Here is a 26,292-nt window from a genome sequence, read left to right as displayed (position 1 = left end):
CATCTAATGCATTGATGGTAAGGGGTAGATCAGAAAATAGAAAATTTGGGAAGAGAAGCAAATTCTTCTCAAAGTCAAGGGGTGCATCTTCATATAGAAAGATGATTGCTAAAGACCAATATTCCTATTGCCGCAATAAAGGGCATTGGAAGAAGGATTGTCCTGTTTTGAAGAACAAGGACAAGAAATCCCAAAAGGCGAATATGGCACATTCAGATAACGAGGACTTAGAAAGCGCCTTGGTAGGCTCGGCTCTTGCATGTAGCACTGATGAGTAGATCTTGGACTCCGGTTGCACATACCATATGTGTCCAAATCGGAGTTGGTTCTCCACTTTTGAGAAGATCTCTGGTGGAGTTGTGTTTATGGGCAATGATAGCCCTTGTAGAACTGAAGGCATTGGCACTATTCACCTAAAGCTCCAAGATGAGTCAGTTAAAGAGCTAACGGAAGTCCGGTACATACCAGATTTAAGGAAGAACCTCATCTCCCTTGGGGTTTTGGAATCAAAGGGCTTCACTGTTATTTTAAAGGGTGGAGCATTGAAGGTGACCTTGGGGGCATTGGTGGTGATGAAGGGCATAAGAAGAAGTAATTTGTACTTCTTATAAGGCTCTACGGATTTGGGAAGTGTAACGACCGCCTCAAATAACTCTATTAGTAAGGTAGACTCTTCTAGGCTATGGCACATGAGGTTGGGGCACCCAGGACAGAAAGCTTTGCAAAGCCTATCAAGTCAAGGTTTGCTAAAGGGTGTGAAGAGCCTCAAATCAAAATTTTGCAAACACTATGTTTTGGGCAAACAAACTAGAGTTGAATTTGTCACTGCAGTACACCGGACCAAGGGGATCTTAGATTACATTCACATAGATGTTTGGGGGCCTACCTAGAAGGCCTCTTTGGGAGGAAAGCATTGGTTTGTCACCTTTGTAGATGACTACTCTAGAAGATCTTGGGTGTATACTATGTACCATAAGAACCAAATGCTTGAAATTTTTCAGAATTGGAAGTAGATGATTAAGAATCAGACTAGCAAGAAGATAAAGAAGTTCATATCAGATAACGGTGGAGAGTACACTTCAGATCCTTTCATGAGTTTATGCAAGGCAGAAGGGATTGAAAGACACTTCACTGTTAGAGAGACACCTCAGCAAAATGGCATGGCAGAACATCTAAACCGGACCTTACTGGAGAAGATTCGATGTATGTTGTCTAATGCTGGATTGGGCAAAGAGTTTTGGGCTAAGACAGTCAACTATGCATGTCATCTCATCAATCGGCTACTTTCATCTGCAAACAATGGGAAGAGCCCATTGGAGGTATGGTCTGGCAAACCCATTTTAGATTATGATTCCTTATATATTTTTGGTTGTCCTGCATACTACTATGTCAGGGAAACCAAGTTGGATCTTAGAGCCAAGAAGGGCATCTTCTTGGGCTTTAGCACTGGTGTGAAGGGATTTCGAGTTTGGAGGCCAGAATTGTGGAAATTGATCATCAGCATGGATATTACATTTGATGAATCATCCATGCTGAAACAAAGTCAAGCATCAGCCTAGTTGATGACAGTGCTGAAGATGTTCCACGACACGTGGAGTTTGAGGCAGATTCAAGTCCACCATAAGATACTCCTCCAGAAGGGGCAAATGAAGAAGAAGATTCAAATTTGCAAGAGGATGATAGTGTGGAGCCAGAAACTGATGATCAAGACTCCATAGCATTTAGAAGGCTAAGGAGAGAAATCAGAAGGCCGACACGCTATTCTAATATGTTGGCCTATGCTTTTCCAGTGATTGATGAAGACTTTCCCAATTCCTTAAAAAAAGCTATGAAGAACACCGAAAGAGTAAATTAGAAAGGGGCAATGAATGATGAAATGAAAGCCCTTGAGAAAAATAAAACTTGGAATTTGGTGGAGCTCCCCAAGGGGAAGAAAGCAATTGGGTACAAATGGATATATGCCAAGAAGGATGATCCTCGATCAAAAGGCGGGGTCAGATTCAAAGCTAGATTTGTGGCAAAAGGGTATGTTCAAAAGGAGGGGATTGACTATAATGAAGTATTTTCTCGGATGGTGAAACACTCCTCCATTCGGATTTTGCTAGCTTTGATAGCTTAGTTTGATCTCAAGCTAACCCAGATTGATGTGAAGACCGCCTTCTTACATGGTGATTTGGAGGAGGACATCTATATGACACAGCTGGAAGGATTTAAAATTAGTGGAAAAGAGGACTTGGTTTGCAAATTAAAAAAATCCTTGTATGGCCTGAAGTAGTCTCCTAGGCGGTGGTATAAACGATTTGACCAATTTATACGGAGGCACAAGTACAAGTGAGACCACTATAATCATTGCGTGAACTTTAGGAAGCTTCAAGATGGATCATTTATCTATTTGTTCTTATATGTTGATGATATGTTGATAGCATCTAAGATTAAGGTGGAGATTAATAAATTGAAGCTCCAATTGAATAAGGTGTTTGAAATGAAGAATCTAGGAGAAGCAAGGAAGATACTTGGCATGGAGATTAGAGGAGACAGAAAATTGGGGACAGTATGCTTAACTCAGGAGCAGTATTTGAAGAAGGTATTGTCGCAGTTTGGAGTTGATAACAAAACAAAATCAGTAAGTACACTGTTAGCACCTCATTTTAGGCTCAGTGCAACTATGTCACCTACTTCAGATGCTAAGAGAGAGTCTATGTCCATGGTACCATATGCAAGTGCAGTTAAAAGCCTAATGTATGCAATGGTGTGCACTAGGCCAGATATTTCATAAGCCATTAGCATTGTTATTAGATATATGTATGCTCCAAGAAAAGGGCATTGGCAGATTGTGAAATGGATTCTGAGATATATATCCATGGTACCGTGTGTGTTGGACGAAAATTTGTAAAAGATGATAGACTTGGTCTACATCTTACTGGATATGTGGATTCGGACTATACAGGTGATTTGGATAAGCGTAGATCCACTACAGGATATGTTTTCACACTTGCTAGAGGGCCGGTGAGTTGGAGGTCCACCTTACAGTCGATTGTTGCTTTATCTACCATAGAAGCAGAGTATATGGCAATGACAGAAGCTATAAAAGAGGCTATTTGGTTGCTTGGTCTAATGAATGACTTGGGTGTATATCAAGAGAAGGTGGAGGTACACTGTGATAGCCAAAGTGCAATTTGTTTGGCTAAGAGTCAAGTTTATCACACAAGGACAAAGCACATTGATGTCCGTTTCCATTTTGTGAGAGAAATTTTGGAGGAAAAAGATATCACTTTGCAAGATTGGAACTGCTAATAATCCGGCTGATATGTTAACAAAAGTAGTGACTAAAATTAAATTCCAATATTGTTTGGATTTGATCGATGTCACTCACTATTGACTAATTTTGGTTTAGCGTCTTAGGATGCAAATTTGCAAGCGGAGCACCTTTTGGAAGATTAAGTCACTTTAGGATAGTGGAGAGTGATTTGCTGAAGTTTTGAGTTCTTCGCCAAGGTGGAGAATTGTTAAAAATTGGCTCAAATTCGGTTTCAGTAAATTTTCAGCAAGTATCAGCATTTCTGTGCCGCGCGTTCGAACGGGCCCTAAGAGCGTTCAAACGCGGGCTCCAAACAAAGAGCAGTTTGTGATGTAGGCGTTCGAACGGCCCAGCCGCGTTCGAACGCGAGCCAACCCGAGAGCAGCTGTTTCTACAAGCGTTCGAATGACCCCCCACCCCACCCCCCCCCCCTCCTGCGTTTGAACGCCCCTATGGTTCTGTTGTATTGATATTGGGCGCGTTCGAATGCGCCCCCGAGGGCGTTCGAACGTGACGCGAAAAATCCCCAAATCTGAACCTGACTATAAATATTAAAGAGGGTTTTTAGGGCTTGGCAATTGGAAGAACATTTATGAGGGTTGAGCCATCATTGTATTGAGAGTGATTTGAGTTGTTAAACTCTTTGTAAGTGAGGGATTTGCATAGTAAAGAAGATTGCTCCGCCTGTGGACGTAGGCACATCACCGAACCACGTAAATCTTATCTCACTCTCTCTCTTTTTTGTCTATATTGTTTCCATTGTTGGTAATTGCTTGCATTAGGATGTTTAATCTGTGATTAGAACTTGCTTAGGGGTATTCTATCACCATTAACATCTATTCGGAGTTTTTTTCCCAAGCATTGCATTGGTTTCCTTTCTCTATTCCCATTTTTGATATTTGGGGTGAAGGTCTTGCTTCCGCTTCCTTCACCCATTTGGGTATTTTGCTCAACACCAGCTATCTGTCGAATAGCTGCAAATATGCATGAGAAGCTCGTCTCATAGTGGAGCAAGGACGTGTTCCTATACGTGCAAAGGATACTTGATGCTAGTTATGAGAATTTGTCACACCAACTTAGACCATGCTTTCTATGTTTCCACATCTACCCGACCATTAGGGCCGCACAATTGTTTTAGGATCTAGATTAGCAAACTTTGCTATCACCTCGAGGATGAATGATATCAACCTACTTATATTGTGGATCCAGTTCTTACATAAATGAGTCTGATTATGTAAATAAGCTCATTTTGACTTGAAAGAAAAAAACACCCAAACAGTTTTACATAGCTTTTGTAATTTAGTTGCCTTCGATTTTTCAATTTAACATATAAAAATGAGTGTATGTATTTTTTTATAGTCAAAAAAATATTTTATTATAATGAAGTACATATATGTCCACACTAGTCTTTTATTATAAATTAAAAAGTCAAATCCAATTAATATGCAGAACTCTCCAGGACTGCATTCATTATGATTGACGCAAGGCCATACTCTAGAATACTGTGAACGAAACAAGCATCTATAAAATTGCATCAATCATTTTAAAAAGAAAATGTTTACTCCAATCTCAGGGCTGTCTACATTAACCATAGTAATTACATTCAAGATATGAAGTTATTTCGTTAAATTAACACTAAAAAGAAGGTAGTTCATGAACAAATGACAATAATAGAATATGTACAGCAATCACAATTAAGCAACCAAAACCTTCAAAATGAACTACAGTCAGATCGTTACGTAAATACTTGATATACTCAAGAGTATAAAAACTACTGCAATTGTAATGTCATTACAGAAGATAAAATATTAACAAACAAATGAGATAATAAAGTATTTAATAACATGTTCAGTTATTGGTGGAACTACTTCCAGGAAGGAGTCTGGACTTGAGGCTAAGAAAACGTTTGTGGTGATGAATGAGATAATAAATCCCTTCCCTTTCAAAGATCTACTATGGCCTCCATACTATTGGCAAATGTGTCATCATTTCTCCCAGCCATCATCTAACTACTGAGTCCTCTTCTGCGTTAATTTGGTATCATGGATATGAGATAGTATCAATTATATATATTTTTATATTCAATTAAGATATCCTGCTAACTATTTTCACTTATTAGATCATTGATCTAGCTTTAGATCTGGCTTAGATATTTGGCTTAGATTTTGTTTGGACTAATTCATTTCCATATTCAAATAAGTGATCACTTTTTACATCACTTATTAGTGCATGTCTTCTTCCCCATATGTCTAGAAACAAACTTGTAGGAGCTGAATCGTGTCATCATCATCCATCAAAAGAGAAAACAAGAAATATCAAATTTTGTCAAAGATGAATCCTCATCCGAAAAAAGACAACCATATTACATCTATTAGTTTTCTTGTTATCTACTGACTATTCTTGTGCAATATCATTTTCAAGTAGACAAGTAGAAAGCTAGGATGATGAGGACAACAACATGGACCTTCAACTTTAAATTCATATCACACCATGCAGGATAGGCTTATCAATAACTTGGGGTGTAAAACTGTTTCCAATATAGCCTACCTCAAGTATATTTCATCTGGCTTGCACTTGGGACATAATTATTTTAAGTCTTAGATGGCATTATGGTCGAGCTTGGGACCATAATAACATTCTGGGTCGACTAGTTAAATTAACAATTCTTTGATAAGACAGTATCTAAATAGGAACATTCTTTGATGAGACAATATCTGATGAAACATTGTCCGGTTTAATATGTATCTCTTTGTGATCTTCATTCAGTATATGTCTTGTGGGTTCATCTGGTGGAGTAGTGGTGATCGTATATATATCCCGTTGCTTTTTGTTAATCATTTTCGCTCTTCCTTAGAATTCCTGGCGTCTTTTACATCAGCAGACTAATTAATAGAGCAGATTATTATGCTGATTATAATACTAGTAGATCAGATAAGCCTTCAACTACTTTCACATCGATCAGCAGACTGAAAGCAAGATAGATAAGAGGCATATATCAAGGCCAAGCCAATGTAGTAATATAAAGCTATATGCTATTTTTCTGTGAACTGAGTTATTTATTCTGCTAGTATTTCTTTTCCTTCTTTGCTCGACTTTTGGTCTACTAATTATTTCCCATGAATGGGCAGCCTGATATAGTTGCTGGCATACTATGATCAATTGGTGCACCTTTGAGGAACTCCGAGAGGAAATCTCCACGCTCATAGAAGAATTCCACTTTCTCTATCTTCATCTCGTCATCAACCTATTAAAATATGCATAAGAGTATGTGTCTAGAGATTTAATTAAAGTACATAAGAAATAAGGACGTTCGTAGAAATTGAGGTAATTAGACCAGTATGTACGTACATGGAAGATGGCCATGCCAATAAATTCAACAAGCTCTCCAGTTGGAGCATGCCCCTTAAATGGTCCTTCCATGTAACCCCAGTGCCGGAACTTGTAGGTGATCGCCGGCGGCCCGCTGTAGACCTGTAGCACTTCCAGTACGAACCCACGAGGGAAGGCGGTGGTGAACGCCGACTGCGACGATTCCGTCGATTCTTGTGCCGGGTCAAAGATCCGGAGCTTAGGAGGTAAGCTGGTTTGCAAGAAGGCATTGTAGCCTCCTCCCATCTCCCCTATTTGTTTCAATGTTAAAGGTTTTCGACCTACCATCATAAGATCATATGGTTAACGTGAAGCTGCTCAATAGCTAGATAAGCTTTTGACACGTACGTCCTCACAAAGTGCCATGCTTGCTAGATATATAAAAGATTAATAAAAATATATAGCAACTATAAAGATTCACCATTGTTAATGAAAAGAAACTTGTCTGGGTTGGTGGTCTTGTAGTCTTGAGGCCGAATCTTGTGGAACAACTCCATCTCCCATGTCTTCACAAGGCGCTGCACTTTCTCCTCAAGAGATCCCACTGGCCATTCCTAGCAAATTTAATTTGTGTAGGAGAAGAAGTACTTATTTGCATGTTAAAAGGGGTAAGGAAGTGGCAAGTATGGTTTAGTGTTAATTTAATCAAAGATTTGTTGCTAACTATTACCTGAGTTCTACCTTCTTCGAAGAGCTTATTCACAATATCAAAGTTGGGAGGAGCCCCATACCTCCATACGGTGTTCTTTTCACTCTCTCCATAAATGAAAGAGCGATACTTGTCTCCCTCAACGTCAGAGGATGCCATTAATTGTTTTCCAAAGAAGATGGAGAACTATTTTGATGCTTGATCAGGATTGTGGAAATAGTTCTTAATTTATAGTACTAGGCAGACAATAGGATCGAAGTAATTTAATCCTGTGGCCATTCCATATGTTGGCATATAAAGAAAAAGCATTCTGCTATATATTAGATAAACTAGATCTTTTATGCATTCTAAATATTATTTCTTTGCACCCACTCCAAAATCTTCAACGTGTTGCACCGTATCAAAATTTTGGTCAAAATTGAAATGTCATGGTAGTCCAAGAGTCTAAGCAATGTTACAGTAAAGCTAAACTCGAGGGACACTACGGTAATTAGGTAAGACTTGAGCATATCCGTTGTTGTATTAGTCTTGAGCTTATCTACTACTAAGTCAATAATGATAATGGACGACAACTTTCCACTTTATCCTTAGCCTCTCAAATATCTTAGAGAAGATATTTTAGGTACCTTAGTAGCCAAATTTTTTTTGGCCTATAAATATGCTTGTACACTTAGTTGTAAAAGGGATCTAAAATTTAGTTAATAAAATAGAAGTGAGAACTTTATCAAAAAAGCTTGCCTTTAAGTATTATTGAAGATTAATTATCTTAGTAGCTAAGTTTTCTTTAGCCTATATAGAGGTTTGTACACTTAGGCCATCTTTGGATACCTAAAATACCATGATATCAGCTTTTGTAGTTAAGAAAAACCATGCTACTGAGCCAAAAGCTAGCAATACTAGAGTGAAAAAGAAGTCCACTATGAGCTCAATATCTATTTTAAAACAGAGATCATTGGACCTTTTTTTTCATATCTTCCTAGCCTCACTAGGTGATCCTGTGCCTCACGCCACTAAGGAAAAGGACCTTGATGAAACCCTAAAGAAAGTCATCGTCACTATCACCAATCTTCCAAGCCTCACAAAGGGGAGGGTTGGCAAGGTTGATCTTCTGCCCCAAGCCCAAGGAATCTGTCATTTTCTAAGACTTGGAGTAAAATGAGAGATCAACATAGAAGTAATGAAAAAAAAAAAAAATATTGGAGAAATGACACCATTGGTGATGGCCAAGGAGGAAATGATGGAGGTGGTGTTCCAATCAAGAGGAGGCTACCAAGAGAGAGAAGAGTATCAATGACCTCTTTTGGTAGTATATATATATATATCATACCTAATTGCTTGTTTTGTGACTTGATGCATTTACGATGAATTTTTTATTAGATCATCTAGAGAAGCTAAATTCATGATATATTCTAAAACCACTTAATTGAACTCTGTTATCTATTAATCGTGCAGACGTTAAACCTGAGACTTATAGTTTCAGATTGTTTAATTAGTGATCTGTATTTGAAATGCCCTCTTAATTTACTCTGCATACTAAAACGAATCATTTCAGTTTGCCAATCTTTTTTATAAATACTAATGCTTTTTATCATTAGCACAATTCCTAATAGTTGAAATCTTGTGAGGGACGAAATTTTGCTTCTTTACTCATTTATTACTTACATTTCCATATGTTGCATGCGCTGTTAACTTATAGAAGAAACTTTTTTTAATGTGATCTGAAAGTTTGCTGGTCTGGGAGCTGGTCTTGCATGCGGTATAGTCTAAGAATCTATAAGAATAATTAAATATGGTGTTTCTAAAACAGATGATAAATAGGCTACCCTTTCGCCATTCTTATACTCTAGGCACTTGTGTTATATAGAACACATGGAAGCTGCATTGAAATTGGACCAGATGTTGTTCAAGATGAATCATTTGTGTTTGTGGCTCATTGTAAACATAATATCTTTTTTGAATTGTATCCGAGCAAAGCCATAGTTTGAAAACTCGTCGGTATTATGACTCCGTAGTAATAAGATATGCATCATCTTATTACCATGGTGCTAAAGCTCTAAGGAGAAAATTTACATTATATCCAAATAGGGTCTTAGTTGTAAAAGGAATCTAAAGTACAGTGAATGAAATAGAAGTGAGAATTTCGTAAGAGAACTTATTTTCTTTAAGCGCTATTAAAGTCTACATAATCTTTACTTTGAGGCTTATTTTATTTTGTGAAGAATGGTGGAGTATCTTGTGGACTTGCCCAGATGACCAAAAAGGGTAAGTTTGTAACAATTAGCTCCCTTTGGAAAATTATTAACTTGTTCATCTTATTTTTTTTATAAAAAAAGCCTGTAGACCATTCATTAATTACTACACATACAATCATGGGTTCAAAATGGATCAGTCCATTTATGAATAGATTTGTTTTTGATAGCTAGAAGAAAGGAAGGTTGTGAATATTTATTTTAGTTCACTTTAGGAGTAAGGGCAATACTACAATAGTTATTTATATTTGTTATTCTCAAAATGACATTTATTATAAGAATGATTATTCATATGTATTTATATTTTGAAATAAAGGTGTAAAAATAATTTTTAATGTGATATAAAAAAATTAGAAAAATATTTTTTGTATTTATAAAATTATGATAAATACTCTTTGATTTGATATAAAATAGATTGATGCGATAGATTTAATGATAAATTAGTAATTTAGTTAGTGTGTCTATAATATATAATTTTGATGAGTAAAATTTATATTAAAAAATATATTATTATGATATTTAATTGTTATTCTAAAATATGTATTCTAGAAAATAGAAAGATATTCATAAAATGATTGGAGACTTTAGTGTTACTCACCTTGGTTGATTGAGGAGAAAAGGGACTTAGGCCACTTGTTGCAATCTTAGATTATGAGTTCAACGGTTTTTTTAGGGTTACAGTGTGATAGACCATTTTTCATAATTCCTGTTGGCGGGGCGGGGTCTTCGTTTTGTTGAAGATCTTGGCATTGCGAGCTTCCAGATTTTCGAAATAGAGGAGAGAATACAAGTAGGCTGGCCTTTAAGCAAGGACTCACTAAGAGATGGATCCAAAAAGAGAGTGGTTGTATGGTGATTCATCTTTGAAAAGTTCTACCATGCGATTTTGTTACCATACTACTACATGATGTGCTAATAGCAGCTCACTCTAGAGACCTAACATACAAGTTATATTTATGTGGAAATCCCCCCATCACACAGAAGAGGAAAAACCATAAACATATCTAAATGAATCATTAATAAGAGTCGGTTGAATCAAGCTACTTACAGCTCTCACTCACATCGAACACACACACACGATGTTACCAATTGTATACGATGCATGATCATCATACAAGGTGATTAAAGTCTCTCAACTTGGAAGATGCTTGCTTGGACTTTCTTGCCCATGAATCAGTCTATCTCACTAGTGTCTTCAACTTGGTTCGTAAACCAAACTATAGGCCTTCTCTTCTCAACTTAGCTAAGGTAGTGGTGTAAGGTTTAGCTCTCCAAGGTCATCATCGTTTGATTTTCCAAGATACAACAACACAAAGGAACTTAGCATATGAGGAGGATATCTTTCTCTTTCTCGTTCATCTCTTCGAGGTTCATTGGGGTAAGAGATCTCCTTTAATGGAGATGAATGACTCTTAAAGGCCTTCTTAAAGCTTTAATGGTGCAAAGTCCTTTACACATGGTAGAATCTCCTCTCCTCTTTTGGTGGATTCTAGGAATTTTTTTTATCTAAAATTAGGAATCCTAATTCTACTAAGTTTAAATATACATAAAAAAAAAAAACAAATCTCAGTCAAATTCTAAAACTAAAAATCCAAATAAAACTAGGAAAGTCTAATCCTACTGGTTTAAAAAAATTGATTATAAATTATATTTAGAAAATCAAAACCAATTAGTTTATAAACCATGATTTTCTTTGTTAAAATTTATTTTTAATGTAGAAAAATCTCCTTTGTTTTTCAACAAAGAGAAAAAAAAAATATCACAAATCAGATAAGCTCTCGAATTAATTTATTTCACTATCAAATAGATACAAGATTCACTTATACCGTGCTCCAGATGGCTACTGATTGAAATCCTTCCCTTGTTCAAGCTCCTGTTTCAGTGAACTACTCAATGAACGATAATGGACATTTCAGAGAAATTCGGTTCAGCTCCTTCGGTGCTCGATGATCAATCTCTAATGTAGCATAGCACCAAGACATTAATAGAAAGGCAGATGCAGATCGATTCCCTCAGTTCAAACAGACCATGGAAAGTTCAAACACCATTTCTACTAATGATGAATTTGGGCTTGCTTTTAGCTGTATCGCCTAAAAGATGATGCTTCTCCACTCGTTACTGTCTAACGATATCCAACACTTTAATGAATCACTACATACAAAGATCTCAACTTTTCCATCAATTACCTTCTCCCATCATACAGCAAAAACAACAGCACTGACTCAGATAATAAGGAAGTTAACTGTAAACAAATGCATATGCATCTTTAATGCATATTAGAAAATGATTAATTAAGAATATATTTCACCTATACAAAATATGCATATTAAGTAACCTACTTCACCTTAGTTATGTAGCCTGACAAAACTCAGTAGCTGAGGTTGATTCAAACTTTTGCTCCATCACCACTTTCAAGGGAAACCATCTTGTTGCAAATTAAGTACTATTTGAGGAAGACATACCTCATGCCAACACAGTAGCTCCCAGAATGATAATGTTTTGTGGACTCAGATGCCGCTGGATGACTCAAGACTGCACCAAGCATATAGCAAGGCTAAAGTGATTTCAATCCACTTGATCAGAAGAAGGAATTATCGTTGGTTCCAGCAACTAGACTAGAAAATGGATCTTCAGTTTCAGCAGCATTGCTCGAGATCATGTCCAACTTCAGCTTCTTGTTTGGTATTGAGGGTGACATCGATGGTCTTACTGAGACAAATGCCACTTTCTTCCTTGGCTCAGGCAGGATTTCTGGATACTTGGTACTTGAAGGTACATCAATGCTTGTAGTGAAGGTATCTTTGGCAGCAATATTTGGAAACGTTTGGTTCGCTAAATGCATTTTATTTCCATCAGCATTGTTCTTGTCATCATTTTTTGCTATTGTTTGGTCTGTAAATGAAGCGCTGTCTGGTTTGATGGCAAGAGTGGATGATTCAGCAGGAAAGCTCATGAGAATGTTCTCAAAACTGAGATCATTGTCCATAAACTGATCTGAAATACATTTGAAGCATCATGGAATATTAGACAGGATAGTGGTACACATGATATGACAATATAAACAATAGAAAAATCTTGAGTGTTAAATGTGTCCCGTCAATATTCACTACAAGCATAAGTATGTTGAAAAAACTAGCAGGCAAAGCTTCTACATCCATCAATAAAAGGACTAGGGAATACTCATAGAGGTAAGTAGCAGCAAGCAAACTAAGGTTAAAGGACGTGTAAGATCACACAGAAAGGAGCTACTACATCAGTATTATACGTCCATTAAAAAGTTCAACGACTCTGTTCAAGAGAGGAAGAAATCAAAAATTTCAGTTTGTTAGCCTAGATAATGAACAGATTACATAGTATAATATTAAGTAATATTTTCTGGAAAAAGAGTAACATAAAATCTCAATCCAAGTTGATAGAAGAGGTCATATAAAATGATAACCTTTATCGAAAAGTTCCACTGTTTCATACTGAACTGATGCTTCAGAAGGGCGAGCTTTTTGATCCTCATCTTCGTTCTTATTACAATTATGTTCTGTCCTCTCAAGCAAGACAAACTTATCCTCTTGCCACACACATTCTAAAATAAGACCATCGCTACTAGAGGGAAAGTACTCCCTGAAAGCCTATAAAGAAAAGCAATAGCAGAATTGTATGCCAATCAGATAACCAACAAATTTCACTGAGAAACATAATGTTGATTAATCAAAAGTTATGTCGATCAAATTCCATTAGGTGAAAAGAAAACCATACAGGTTCCCACTTGGGATTTAAGAACAAGATGATCAATTGAGATTGCATAAACTGACCTCTATTCCTTCCTCAGTAAGCTTTACAGAATGTTTTGTTTGAGAAAGAGCAGAAACCTTGTTGAATAATGAAACTACATCTAGTAAAATCTGTTAAAAAAGTATACCATATCAATTAAATAGAGAAAAGATAATAGCAGCAAAAGATTCTGAATGAAGAAAATATTATTTAAAGTTTAAACATATTCCTCAGATCTTGTATGTATTTTTCCTGTTTCATTTCATACCTCTCCCTTTTGGATCTCTGGTAAAGAAATCGGTACTCAAGAAATCTAAAGACCCATTGGCACACCCATTTCTTGGTGACAATTTTCTAGAAATAGAATTTTATTGATGGCAAAAGCAAAGAGGTCTTTCATTGAGGATAAAGCTCAAACACACACCCACATCTAACTTATTGGTCATAACATACAAAACCAAGATTTAACAACATTGCAAATAAACTTGATTACCATAATCTTTGTTATATATCACTATATTGGACCTTGTTAAGCCATCATGTAAGTATGCAACAATATATTACCTGAGATTGAAAGGATTATATGACTTTTATTTACAAATACTTACTTGTTGAACTAGAACTCTAATTCGTGCCAGCAAAGCTAATACCATAATTGAAAATCCAGTGAAAAATGATTTGGCAAGCAATAGAGATATCTGACTACAAAGTAGTTAAAGGGAACTCACTGCTGCATCATATATGAGCATTGACACATGAACAATTCTATCAGTTTCAGATTATAACAAAGATATAACTGTAATGCAGAAACACCCAATTCTAAATCCTTATGTTTTCATTACCCAAATCTTTACTAAATGACAAATCAACATTATAATAAAGGGATTGATCAAAGAAATGAGAAAATAGCAGGTAACTGAAAAAAGGGAAAGGGAAAGTGATTGGATAAATACCTAATTATTTCCAGCTGCATTATTTTCTTTACCTATGAATATGGATAAAAGTCACCAATAGCTGGGGTGCTTGTTAATTGCAAAATTAGTAGAACCTAAGAAGAGCCACTTCCTTTTAGACCATTGTAACAGTCGAGTACATAAAATCAGATTACCTAGTTATAATGAAGATGATCTGGTCATGTGCAATAGAAACAAGATCAACAACTGCTAGACTTCATATAAATCATTAAGGTGAACCCTAGAGTTGAAAAAAGAGAATACAACAGAGAAGATGGTCATAAGGGAAAAACGATAAAGGAACTGATATGTAAAATTGTTTGAGGGGACTGAGTATTGAAGTAACAGCATTTTATGTCTGACCACAATGATTCTGAGGTTTATAAAAAACATCAATCAGATTTTTCAGTTAAATGTTCTGAAAGGCACAAATACAGGTAAAATAAGTAAATAAAATGCATATGAAGGATACATTGCTGCCTTGACAAGAGGTTCAGCCATCTGCATAAAATAAAGAAAGTACAAACTATAAACGCAAATATCAAACATCAAAAAAGCCAAAGAGACCATTGCAAGGAGTACTTGTAAGCAACTTATTCAGCACCACATATTTGCAATAGTGTCAAAAAGGAGAACATATGCATCGACAGATCCGCTTACCAAATTAAAACAACTCCTACCAAAAATTTCAAATTGTCAGAAAACAAGGTATATAGGGTGACCAATGTTTTAAAAGGCGGCCATGGATTGTGGGCAATCACCCCACCACATAATGTCTAGGCAGCCTAATATTTTTAATATATAAAAAATAAATTATTATTATATATGATATATAATTTATACTAATATAGCAATTTTATATATATACATATATAAAAAAATTTAATAGTAATTTACAACTACAATGACAAGAATTTTATAATAAGAAATTAACTATATATATATAAAGAGAGAGAGCGTATGACAGCTAGTGAGAGGTGACATGCACCCAATCGCTAGTACATGTCAGAGACCACAATGGAAAATAATGGTGGGTTCCCAATGAAGAGAGAGAGAAAGAAAAGGAGAAAAATAAGAAGAGGAGAAGAAGAATAAAAATAAGAGAAGAGAAGAAAAGGAAGAGCACATGGCCTCTCCACTTTCGGGAGTCTCTCTCCATCTTTCTCTCCCTCTATCTCTCTATCTCTCTATCATGAGCCTCTCTCTCTATCTCTGCCCCACCAAGGTGACTATCGAAAATGCCTTTCAAAACCATGAGAATGATAATGACACTGAAACTTGAAAGTTTAACTATTTTCTCCAAGTATCAAGGAATTAAGGCATAAAAATGCAATTCTTTTACTATATAGCTCAAACATCCCAACTTTGTCCCTCTTAAATCTTAACCCATGTGCACAGAACCATGGTTAGTAGGTTTGGCCGATCCGAATCGGGATCGGCTGATCCAAGCTGATCTAGCCCTATCCCAATCAATTTGTTTGGGTCAATCGGGCCAGATTCATGATATATCTAACCCAAATCCTACCCGGGACATCAATTATTGATGCCCCCAATCCGATCTTGCTCCTTACTCTCTCTCTCTATTTCGCTCTTTCTTTCTTTTTTTCTCTTCTTACCATATAGCCATTGTTTCTCTTATAAAGATATCTAGCTTCGGTGAATTTCAGCAAACTCCGGTATAAAATTTTTAAATTTTATTTCTTTATCTATCTCTTAATTTTTTCATTTCTTCCACTCTCTTTCTTCTCTATTTCTTCTTCTTCTTCACTACACTATAGTTTTTCTTTCTTGTTTTGATTTTCTTCTGATCTCTCTCTAATCTCTTCTTCTTTTTACTGTCAACAGATTTTCAATTTTCTTTTTTTCTTTTAGTTTTTTCTCTCTCTCCTTCACTTACTGCTTTCTTTTGTTCTTCTCACCTTCCTTTTCACTGTTTATTAACTAGTGACAACTTTTTCAAATTTTTTTCTTTTTCTTTTCTTCTACACTCTCTCTAGTCTCTTTTTTTCACTGTTCACTGGACAGCAGCTCTTTCTTTTTCTTCTTTCTTCCACTCTCTCTCTCTTTAGTCTCTCCTTCTCACGAGCAGCAAACTTTTTTTTATTTTTTTTATTTTCGTTTTTTCTCTCTTTTCTTTTTCTTCACTGTCAACCATTTTTTTCATTTTCTTCCCCTTTCTCACACTTTCTTCTCCTGCAGCTACTTTTTTATTATTTTTCTTTTTGTTTTCTCTCTTTTCTTTTTCTTCATTGCTCAGCATGACAGCGTCTTTTTTTTTCTTTTTTTGCTTTCTTCCATTCTCTCTTTCTTTACTACGCAACAGAAAATTATTTTATTCTTTAATTTTTTTAATTATATTTTTAATTTGATCTCTATTTAGGTATTTACATTAAAATTAAAATAGTTTAAAAAAAGTCACAATATATCAATATTGACTGACAACATTGCATTCCTTTTAGCCAAGACAAAATGTGTGTCAAATGCAACCAGTGTGGAAATAAAATGAGTAGCGGTGTCAATCGTCTTAAAAAACATTTGGCTGAAAGACAAGAAAATGTAGCAGCTTGGAATCAAGTTAGTTTGGAAATCAAAAAACAAATACCGGCCCATCTAATAGGCAAAAAGAAGGATAAACAAATTTTACAAATATGAGAATCAATGATTGATCAAGAATTGATACATAACTATAAAAACATTGATGATAGCAGTGAGCAGTGGAGAGGATGATAAGAAGAGATAGATGAGGAGAGTAGTAAAAAAAAGTAGACATACACAAAGAGAGGTGATGAGAAAAAGCAGTGGTGGTAGCCTTTGAAGATCTAGATCAATTCATGTACAAGGAGAAAGAGATATGGAGACAGTAGTTCTAGAACTCGAGGTGTTATAGGCTTTACAGCGAAATATAAAATATTAGACTGATGGATACATATCTTTAAAAGAGTATCTGCATAATCTCATCTTTATATTGAACGATGCTCTCCAATACTAGAAAATGAGCAGCAAATCTAATGAAACTGAGTTTGATAATCTCTCTACCACCAGTCATTTGCCTAAGTAAATTAAGAATCCAACCATAATTATATATAAAGTTTATCAATCTCTGACTTTCATATATGACCATATTAATTTTTGGATTTTTGGCGATATCTTTCAACGTGAGATCAACATGATATATAGCACATGGCATCCAATATAAATGTTGTCTTTTCATCATAAATAATTATTTAACAGCCTTATAAATCAATACCACTTAAACTACTATTTTTTCACCAATTTCTTCTACTACCTCATCTATCAACTGAAAAATATAATTTGCACTTTTGAAATAAGCAATAGCATCCACAGACTTCAAAATTATAATTCTCATGCTTGAGTACACCAAGAAATATATATTTCTTATATTCTGTGTAATACACCTATCACATATTAATGTACAACCAAATTTATTGTAATACTTTTTAAATATCTCAATATAAGTATGAAGTTTATCTATCTCTGATTCAAGATATTTAGTAGCAATATCTTTTGAACTAGAAAGCGAAACATCAGGCCCTACTAATCGTATAGCATCCACCATGGTGTGATAATAAGAACAATCAACTATATTGAAAGGAATATAATTATAGAAAAAAAATTTAGCTAAAGATATGTATTCATCGGTCTAATATTTTCAAACTCTACCGTAAAGCCCGTAACACTAGGAGTCCTAGATCTACTACCCATATTTTTTTCCCTGCATATGAACTATTATATATCTTTCAAAGCTACCACCACAGATTCTTCTCATCTCTTCATCTCTTTGTGTATTTCTGCTTTCTTTCATTACTCTCTTCATTTATCTAAATGCAAGCTACTATTTTTTCTTATCTTTCAACTAAATATTTTTTCAAATGGCTAACACCATCACTCATTTCATTTTCTAACATGTTACATTTGACACGCTTTTTGTCTTAGCTATGAAGGATGCAATGTTGCCAACTAATGTCGATATCTTGTGACTTTTCTCTTGGAGCCATTTTAATTTTAATGTAAACAACTAAACAGAGATAAAATCATTGTTTTGAAAAGCGGAAAAGGCGGCCGCCATGTTGAAAAGCGTCGGCAAAAGGCGGCCAAGCGCCTTGGCGAGCTGCCTAGGCGCTAAATAGTGCTAGGTGGGCTGCCTGGCCCGACTTGGCGAGCTAGCGCTTCGGCCCACCAAGTCGAGATGCGGTTAGTAGTGAGTGGGTCGGGTTTTATAGAGGACCGGGTTTAATAAAACTAACCAATTTAGAGGAGTTAATTGCTAATTGCTTTATGAATTATTGAATTAAGATTATAGAGAAGGAATTCTTTTTCACTGTCATGCATTATTAATTGGGGGAATTATTAATTGCCTGCTATTTAAGTATATATATTATACTTATTTATTTATTTATATTAAAAATGCTAGACCGCCTTGTCACCCGCCTTCCGCCTAGGCGCTAGGCGGTAGGTTGACCGCCTGCCACCTGCGACCGCTTTTTAAAGCATTGGATAAAATTAGAAATATAATTCAGAAAATTAAACAATAAAATAATTTTCTATTGCACAATGAAGAAAAAGATAATAGAAGAAAACAAAAAAAAACGAAAACAACTTGTTGTGCAATGAAGAAAAAGAAAAGAGAGATAAAACGAAAAGACAAAAAATAGCTACAAAAGAAGAAAGAGAGAGAGAAGGGAAGAAAATGAAAAAAAAAAGGTTGATAGTGAACAAAAAGAAAAGAGAAAAAACAAAAAACAAGAGTTTGTTGTCGGTGAAAATGAGAGACTAAAGAGAGAGTGGAAGAAAGAGTGAAAGAGAAAAAGAGTGTGAGGAGCAAGATCAGATTGTAATCTGGCCCGATTGACCCAAACCTATCGATCCTGATCCGGATCGAATTTGGCCGGTCCAAGCCGACCCTACCTAACCCTAGCAGATCGGGCTTGGATCGTATCAGCAAATCCTACTAACCATGCTCAAGATATTGAGATATTTTTCATATTTACAGATTTTAACAAGTTATATTATGGAATTATGTGAATACCTCCAAAACATATTATGGCATAATTAGCAATAAACTTGCATTCAGTATTTGTGGAAAGGATTTGTTCATGTTTTACACTTATTCTAGATACCTATATTATTATTTGATATCATGTTTCTATAGGACATCCATGTGGCCTCTTCTTATACGTATGGTTTATGCATAGCTTGACCGGTCACTAGTTTGTATAGCTCAATATTCTTATCATCTCAGGTGAGCAAGAATTGCATTAGTTATAGACTATTGAGTATAGGAACCAGCTCTTTCATGACCTGCATTAGGATTTGCTAATTTAATTTAGCTTTTAAAGTTGCCTTGATTCGAATGTTGTGATCTGTTTGAAATTAGCTTCAGCTATGATTATTGACTCTATACAATTCTCGATGACATTTTTGTGAGTTTTTAGATGTACTAATCAATGTTCCAAAAAAAGGCCAAGGTGACCACCTAGGCGACAACCTTGGGCAGCCTGGCCATCAACTTTATATAGGTGGATCCTTAAGGCAGTTTGAGCATAGGTGCTCACCCAAGCAGCTGGCCAGGGGCTACACACCAAGTAATTAGGTGGTTTTCAAGCACGTCAGGAGTTTAAATAGAGATATTAAGTAAAAGTATTATTCCTAACTCCTAAGTGGGTAGTGGGTGTTTCTGCCCTAGTTTACTTTATTCTCAATGTGATGGAGAAGGTACTGTTTTGACTACTGGAGGACAGTGCTCTCTCTCTCTCTCTCTCTCTCTCTCTCTCTCTCTCATCCGCTCTCACTCTTCCTTTTTTCTTGTAAGGATACAATGAAGACTGCTACAGTGAAGAGCATCACCTAGAAGGTTGCTGCCACTACACCTCTTTATGGCAGCAACAGCCATTGCCTCCACGCAAGGAGCAGTAACAAGTTTTCTTATGGATCTCTCTCTATATCTTTACTTGTGGATGTCACATAGATACCATTTGATCTCACTTTTGCATTATATCCGCCTTAGTTCTAGGCACCTAGATGCTAGGCAATCCCCTATCTGCCCACCCTTCGCCAGCAGTTTTTGGAAACATTGATACCAATTAAGTCTCATGTATATGTTCATTATAACTTATATATATCAGGCAATGGACGACTTAAGCTTTCATGTTCCATGTGCCAAGAGTCTAAGTCAAAGCTGTTTGATGACGATCATGCCCTTAAGGGAAGAATATTAGCATGTTTATGGTGTAAAATCAACACCAAACTCATGACAGTAAAGGTAGGTTGTCAAGATGAATCAATAACAGTGTTGCAAGGCAACGTCCAGAATCTTCTGGGGACCTGCCAGGACAATATAACTTTAGATCACATAGCACAATGAAGTGATCTGGCATCAATCCAAATAGGCATTACTAGAAGAGAGGATTCATCAAACATGCTTCCATTTAACCATGTAAATGTAAAACATAATAATAGAGAGACAGCAAATGGCACCTGTGAGAGTATGCGTGCAACACCCAAGAGTCGTTCCTGGTAGGTCCGTCTTACACTAGGGCCTTTTCTCTTTGGTCTGGAAACACACAAAGTTGCAAACTTGCAATTCAAGTAAAATTAAGTGATATGACATCTACAGTCCAAAATCCACTTGAAAGGCAGCACAGTTGATCAATTCAACACATATCAATGCTGAATAAAAGATTGAGCTATAATAAGCAGTATAAAACATTTTTCAAGTCAGGATGTTACAACCACAGCAGTTTCTGTATTACTTATTATATAACACAAATAGAAGGACACCAAAATTTACAAATTTCCAATTAAATAATAAAGTTCCCCTTTTCATAAAAAGAACTTGTAAACAAATCAAACCCAAAAAATACAACGCCTCACCTTATTGGAAGAAGAGCCCTTTGAGCTGGTCTCCTACCTTCGACAATAGGAAGGAGTGCATTCAAGATCTCAGACAAGCGCGCCGACTGCAAGAGCCTCAAATCCCTTCTCACCTAAACATAACAAAGCATGAACAAAAACTCCATATATGCTAAATGCTAGTAGAAAAAAGGGAATTTTTTTAATAAAGGACCTTAAGGAGGAACTGGAAGTAAGGGCAGCGGCGATGCTGGTTCTTGTTCTTGTACACAATGCGATCGAGGACGCCGGCCTCAGTCTGTAGTTGGAAGACAAGCGTCCTAAGCCTCCCCTCTTCTTCCATGTTCTCGGACCCCATTGCCGAGAAACCCTAAAAACCCTAACCCTAGAGAGTTAGGAGAATAAAGAATAAAAAGGAAACAACTACAATGACTACCAACGACAGTGATAATGAAGAGCGATGCCAGCACCAAAGAGGAAAAAAAATTAAAAGGATTTCAGTGATGCATGATGACATCTTTAGACAACATTGACGAGCACGAAGATCACAATGACAGCACGAGAGCACACAAGTAAACATGAAAGGGAGAGAAAGAGGTAGAGAGAGCAAGAAAGGAAGGAAGAGTAGGGGTAGGAGCTGAACACCGGCGATGCCTATAGCCCACAACGCTAGTATATGGCAGGCTTTTGCCGGGGAAGGAGAAAGCAAGGAGGAGAGAGGAGAAAGAAGGGAGGAGAGAGGAGAGAGAAGAGGTACTTACCATCAGAGGACGAGATGGTGTTATCGGGCTTAGGTTTTGCTGTGATAGGAGTCGACAAGAGTCTGAGATAGGGGTGAAAACAGATCAGATAGTGCTCAACCCACGTCAGGATCCATATTTTTTATTCAGATCTAAATTCGAATAAGAATATTGGATGGATAATAAAATTTAAAATCATATCCTAACTAAACAAATACGGATAATTTTTAGATATAGATTAGATAACTTTTGAATCAGAACTTAAACGGATACAGATCGAATGTTAAACGAATTACTACCTTTCTTTTGGACACAAAATACTAAGAGTTTCACAAAAATGATTATTTGCATATCAAATAAATATAGTTAGCAAAATCAATCTTTACAAACAACATAGAACACATTATTGATAATAATATCAGTATTCACCATCTAAATGAGCAAGGAACGCTAAATCATAATATAACATTATTAACAAGACTACACCACACAAGAAACAATAAATCACTTCAATTGAGCATCAACATATAAACAGATTCTACTTCTAATTTCACGAACTTCAATTGACTTCAACATGCAATCACTCCATTCACATTAACTTCAAGAAAATTAAAGTAACACCGGTTCAAATACAAAGTCTAGACACTAGTTCACATTAACTTCAAGAAAATTAAATTAACACAAGTTTAAATATAAAGTCTAGACACAAATATAAAGTGTAGACACAAGTTCACATTAACTTCAACAAATTAAATTAACACAAATTCACAAAATATCAGCATCCCAAAGTTAGAGAGGAATCAAAAATATCCAACTATCCAAACAATCCTCCTCATTTAAGTGCATATGAAAAATAAGCGAATAACTAAGGTAAGGAAACTAGAAACTCTGCAGGGATGTACTTCTTACACCTGCAGGGATGTACTCCTTACATTTTAAAGTTTATCGAATGGATTTAATAGTGGTGCAGTTAACAATGGCCAAAGATTCAAAAGCTGCTTTTTTCAAGAGACTGGAAGGCCTCCAACTTTGTGAAGTTTCTGAACTAAAACCTGGCACTTATATATTTGCTGTATATGGTCTGTATTGCTTGGTCTTTGTTCTTTGCTGTCCTAATATATACTTACGCTATTATATTGATTTAATCTGAGATTATCTAACATATTGTGAAGGTGATAAATTCTTTAAACCGGCTACCTACACCATTGAGGCGATTTGTGCCAAATCATATGAAGATACAACAGAGAGACTCAAAGAAACAGAGGCTAAGCTTTTGTCCAAGAGAAATGATTTACGCTAGTTTGAAACTGAGCTCGAGGTAGGGAGCTAACCGTGAACGGAGGGGGCTCTCAAAGTGGTAGGCGAGCTCGAGGTAGAGAGGCGTAGGATCTCGGCGACGGCGGAGATACGGTGGCTTGGCGACGGCGAAGAGGCGGTAGCTTGGCGACGGCGAAGAGGCGGTGGCTTGGCGACGGCGAAGAGGCGGAGATTGGCGACGGCGAAGAGGCGGAGCTTGGCGACGGCGAAGAGGCGGAGCTTGGCGACGGCGAAGAGGCGGAGCTTGGCGACGGCGAAGAGGCGGAGCTTGGCGACGGCGAAGAGGCGGAGCTTGGCGACGGCGAAGAGGCGGAGCTTGGCGACGGCGAAGAGGCGGAGCTTGGCGACGAAGAAGAGGCGGAGCTTGGCGACGGCGAAGAGGCGGAGCTTGGCGACGGCGAAGAGGCGGAGCTTGGCGAAGAGGAAAGCGGGCGGAGCTTGGCGGAGAAGCGGAGGCGTAGCTTGGCGGTGAAGTGGTGGCTTGGCGACGGAGGAGATGAATAGGGCGATCAGGCTTCAACTCTCGTTCGCGGCAGGTAGGGCTAGAGAAAGATTCGAGCTCGGAAGGTTAATTCGGTCGACTCGAGCTCTAAGCTATATATATATATATATATATATATATATATATATATAGACTAAAATAAATATAGAAATATTATATAGCAAAGTTGGTTAAAATAGCTTCTATTAACTCAGTTAATCTGATTTTGAATCATATCTTTCACTATTTATTTATTATTTTTCTCATATAATTCTACGATTTTTAGATCGAGCTATAGACCAACTCATTAAGCCCACGAGCCATTGAGCCGAGCTCAAGCAAAGCTAAATTTTTGACTCTCGAGTCGAGCAGAGCTAGGCCCAGCTTGCCCAAGCTAGACTCGTTTACACCCTTAGTAATAACCTAATGGGTTGGGTTAGATTCAAGAGGGTAACAAGTAGGGTATATAATAAATAAATATATTATTTACAATTTATGTGGGTAAATGGATATTTGATATTTGTATTTAAAAAATTTTACTCGACTTGTATTTGTATATGTATTTGAATATTTTTTAAAAACTCAATTCATATCCGAACCTATACCCCGATGGGGTAAAATTTTCTGATCCAAATCTTTTGATAGTGAGTCGGGTCAGAGTTATTTCTACCCGTTTTCACATCTAGTATGGAGTGAAGAGGATAAAAGAGATGTGAGGATGCCACCATAAAATTTTACATAGAAAATAGTTATAAAATTTTATTTAATTTCACATATGGTCGATTAGCCTTGAATGAGATAGACTTGCATCTCCTTCCACCCTTTACTAAATATTCAATCAGTTTCTACTCTATTTACTGTATTTGCTGCTAGATATATGTTCCTTAAAATGTCAGAGAGAACTAGATCTCAGCATTACTTTAATTAAAAGTATTTATTACCATTAAGGAAGTCCAATGAGAAAAATAAAATAAAATGAGAGATGTCTTCAGTATTATACATTTTTTAAGCTTATTCCATGATACTTTATTAGCAGAGTTATATTTGTTAACTTGACAAATAACAGGTATTAATTCTTAACAAGCAAAACTTCTATAAGATTCCAATTTTATCTCTATTTTTTCTTTGGAAGAGACATGCATAGAGCACCACTTATAAAATGAAAAAAACTTTTAATAGTTGGAACATATTTGGCAAGTCAACATACTAAGTAGCACCTCAAAAATACACATATTCATCACATAGGAGGTACCCCCACACGGTGCTCATGTGACCCATTAGTTAATATTTCTGTATCGCATTTAAGCAATAACTAATTTTCTAAAATATAAATTCAAAAGAATTATCTAACATAACTCACATGTCATAACAAATATCCTAAAATATATGTCCATGCAATTCAAAGTATCAAGCCCACAAAAGCGAGACTAACCATTAAAAAAAATATAGGAAAACTAACAAATAAACAACAGCAATAGCTACTCTATGAAAATCCTAGCAAGTGTAATCCACAATGGTTATAAATAATGCAAAACATATAGTGATAGTACAACTCATGGTCAAGAATGTGAGGTGATGTGCAATCCAAACGAATAGTAATTAAATCTCATGTATCAACTATTCATGACTCATTAGATACCCAATATCATGTGTACACATCATACTATGCAATTATGTATCATATTATAGACTTACTTAGAGTTTAAACAAATTATCACTCATCAAATCATAGGCTCACATAGAAGCTTCAATTAAAATATCACACAATATATTTGATATGATTTGACCACGTGGGTTCAATTAATCATATCAAGTCAAATTAGTTAGATTGTTTATTGTTTCGAATTCAAATAAAGTAGATATAGATCTGATTTGCTAAGATCATGAGTTAATTAGGTCGTTGAATAAATCTTGTTTAGCCAAATTATTATTATCGTATTTATCATTTTACTATAGTCGGATCATTCTTATCTTTTTAGGAGTAAATTATAACCGTAAACCATCTTCCAAATTTCTAAATTCTAACCACCATCTTCCTCCATGAGTCACCCTACTATATGGCTATCCACCACCACCTTTGGTTGTCCGCCACCCTCTAACGATTGTCGTAATATCAAATAATTACTAATCAGCCTTGTAAGGATCTTTCATCACTGTTTTATTTTTAACTTTTCACCATGACCTCAAATTTATGTGAAATCAAAGCTATTAGATACGTAACTCATGATGCTACCACCACAAAAAAATTTATAAGTTTCTTATATTCAGATCGATCTATATCTAATTCATAGTAATATTATAAACTCGCATAGAATATCACACATCGAGGAGAGATAGATAAGGCTGTCAAAATAGCTCGAATAGCTTGACGATTCTTGAGTTGCTCAAGCTCAACTCATTTAGAGGCTTAGTTTTCGTACTCAAAAAAAAAAAAAATAGAGTCGAGTTAGATCTAGCTCGCTCAACCTCGCTCAAGCTCGGCTCAAATTAGCTCAAGTGACGAAATAGGTATTTCCGACTCAAAAATAGCTGATGAAGAGAAGTGGGACCTTAGTCCCTCTCTTCAAAGGTTTGGAATAATTTAAGCAACTTTGTGAGCTC

At 36.1% G+C, this 26,292-nt stretch overlaps 2 protein-coding genes across 6 annotated transcripts; both read right to left on the bottom strand.

Moving 5' to 3' along the window:
- Window positions 1–6,232: 6,232 nt before the first annotated feature.
- LOC140792249 (pathogen-related protein-like) lies at window positions 6,233–7,610 on the bottom strand. Its single transcript, XM_073143122.1, has 4 exons — window positions 7,338–7,610; window positions 7,089–7,221; window positions 6,647–6,948; window positions 6,233–6,542 (listed from the first exon to the last, which is right to left on the bottom strand). The coding sequence occupies exons 1-4, from the start codon at window positions 7,473–7,475 to the stop codon at window positions 6,402–6,404; spliced, it is 714 nt and encodes a 237-aa protein (XP_072999223.1). The 5' UTR covers window positions 7,476–7,610; the 3' UTR covers window positions 6,233–6,401.
- Window positions 7,611–11,704: 4,094 nt separating this feature from the next.
- LOC140792248 (uncharacterized) lies at window positions 11,705–23,792 on the bottom strand. Of its 5 annotated transcripts, none has more exons than XM_073143119.1 (10): window positions 23,225–23,780; window positions 21,915–21,976; window positions 21,368–21,523; window positions 21,175–21,287; window positions 20,779–20,854; window positions 14,756–14,784; window positions 13,939–14,032; window positions 13,372–13,461; window positions 13,005–13,188; window positions 11,705–12,559 (listed from the first exon to the last, which is right to left on the bottom strand). In XM_073143119.1, the coding sequence occupies exons 2-10, from the start codon at window positions 21,915–21,917 to the stop codon at window positions 12,144–12,146; spliced, it is 1,161 nt and encodes a 386-aa protein (XP_072999220.1). In that variant the 5' UTR covers window positions 21,918–21,976; window positions 23,225–23,780; the 3' UTR covers window positions 11,705–12,143. The 5 variants fall into 5 exon arrangements, with proteins under 5 accessions (XP_072999220.1, XP_072999218.1, XP_072999221.1 ...); XM_073143117.1 differs by having other exon boundaries at window positions 21,368–21,532; window positions 23,225–23,735; XM_073143120.1 differs by lacking the exon at window positions 21,915–21,976 and having other exon boundaries at window positions 21,368–21,532; window positions 23,225–23,792.
- Between the last annotated feature and the right edge of the window lie 2,500 nt (window positions 23,793–26,292).

This window comes from Typha latifolia, chromosome 7, assembly GCF_019914945.1.
Source record: "Typha latifolia isolate L0001 chromosome 7, TyphaL0001v2, whole genome shotgun sequence".
Lineage (NCBI taxonomy): Eukaryota > Viridiplantae > Streptophyta > Magnoliopsida > Poales > Typhaceae > Typha > Typha latifolia.
This window is presented reverse-complemented; position numbering and strand designations above follow the sequence as displayed.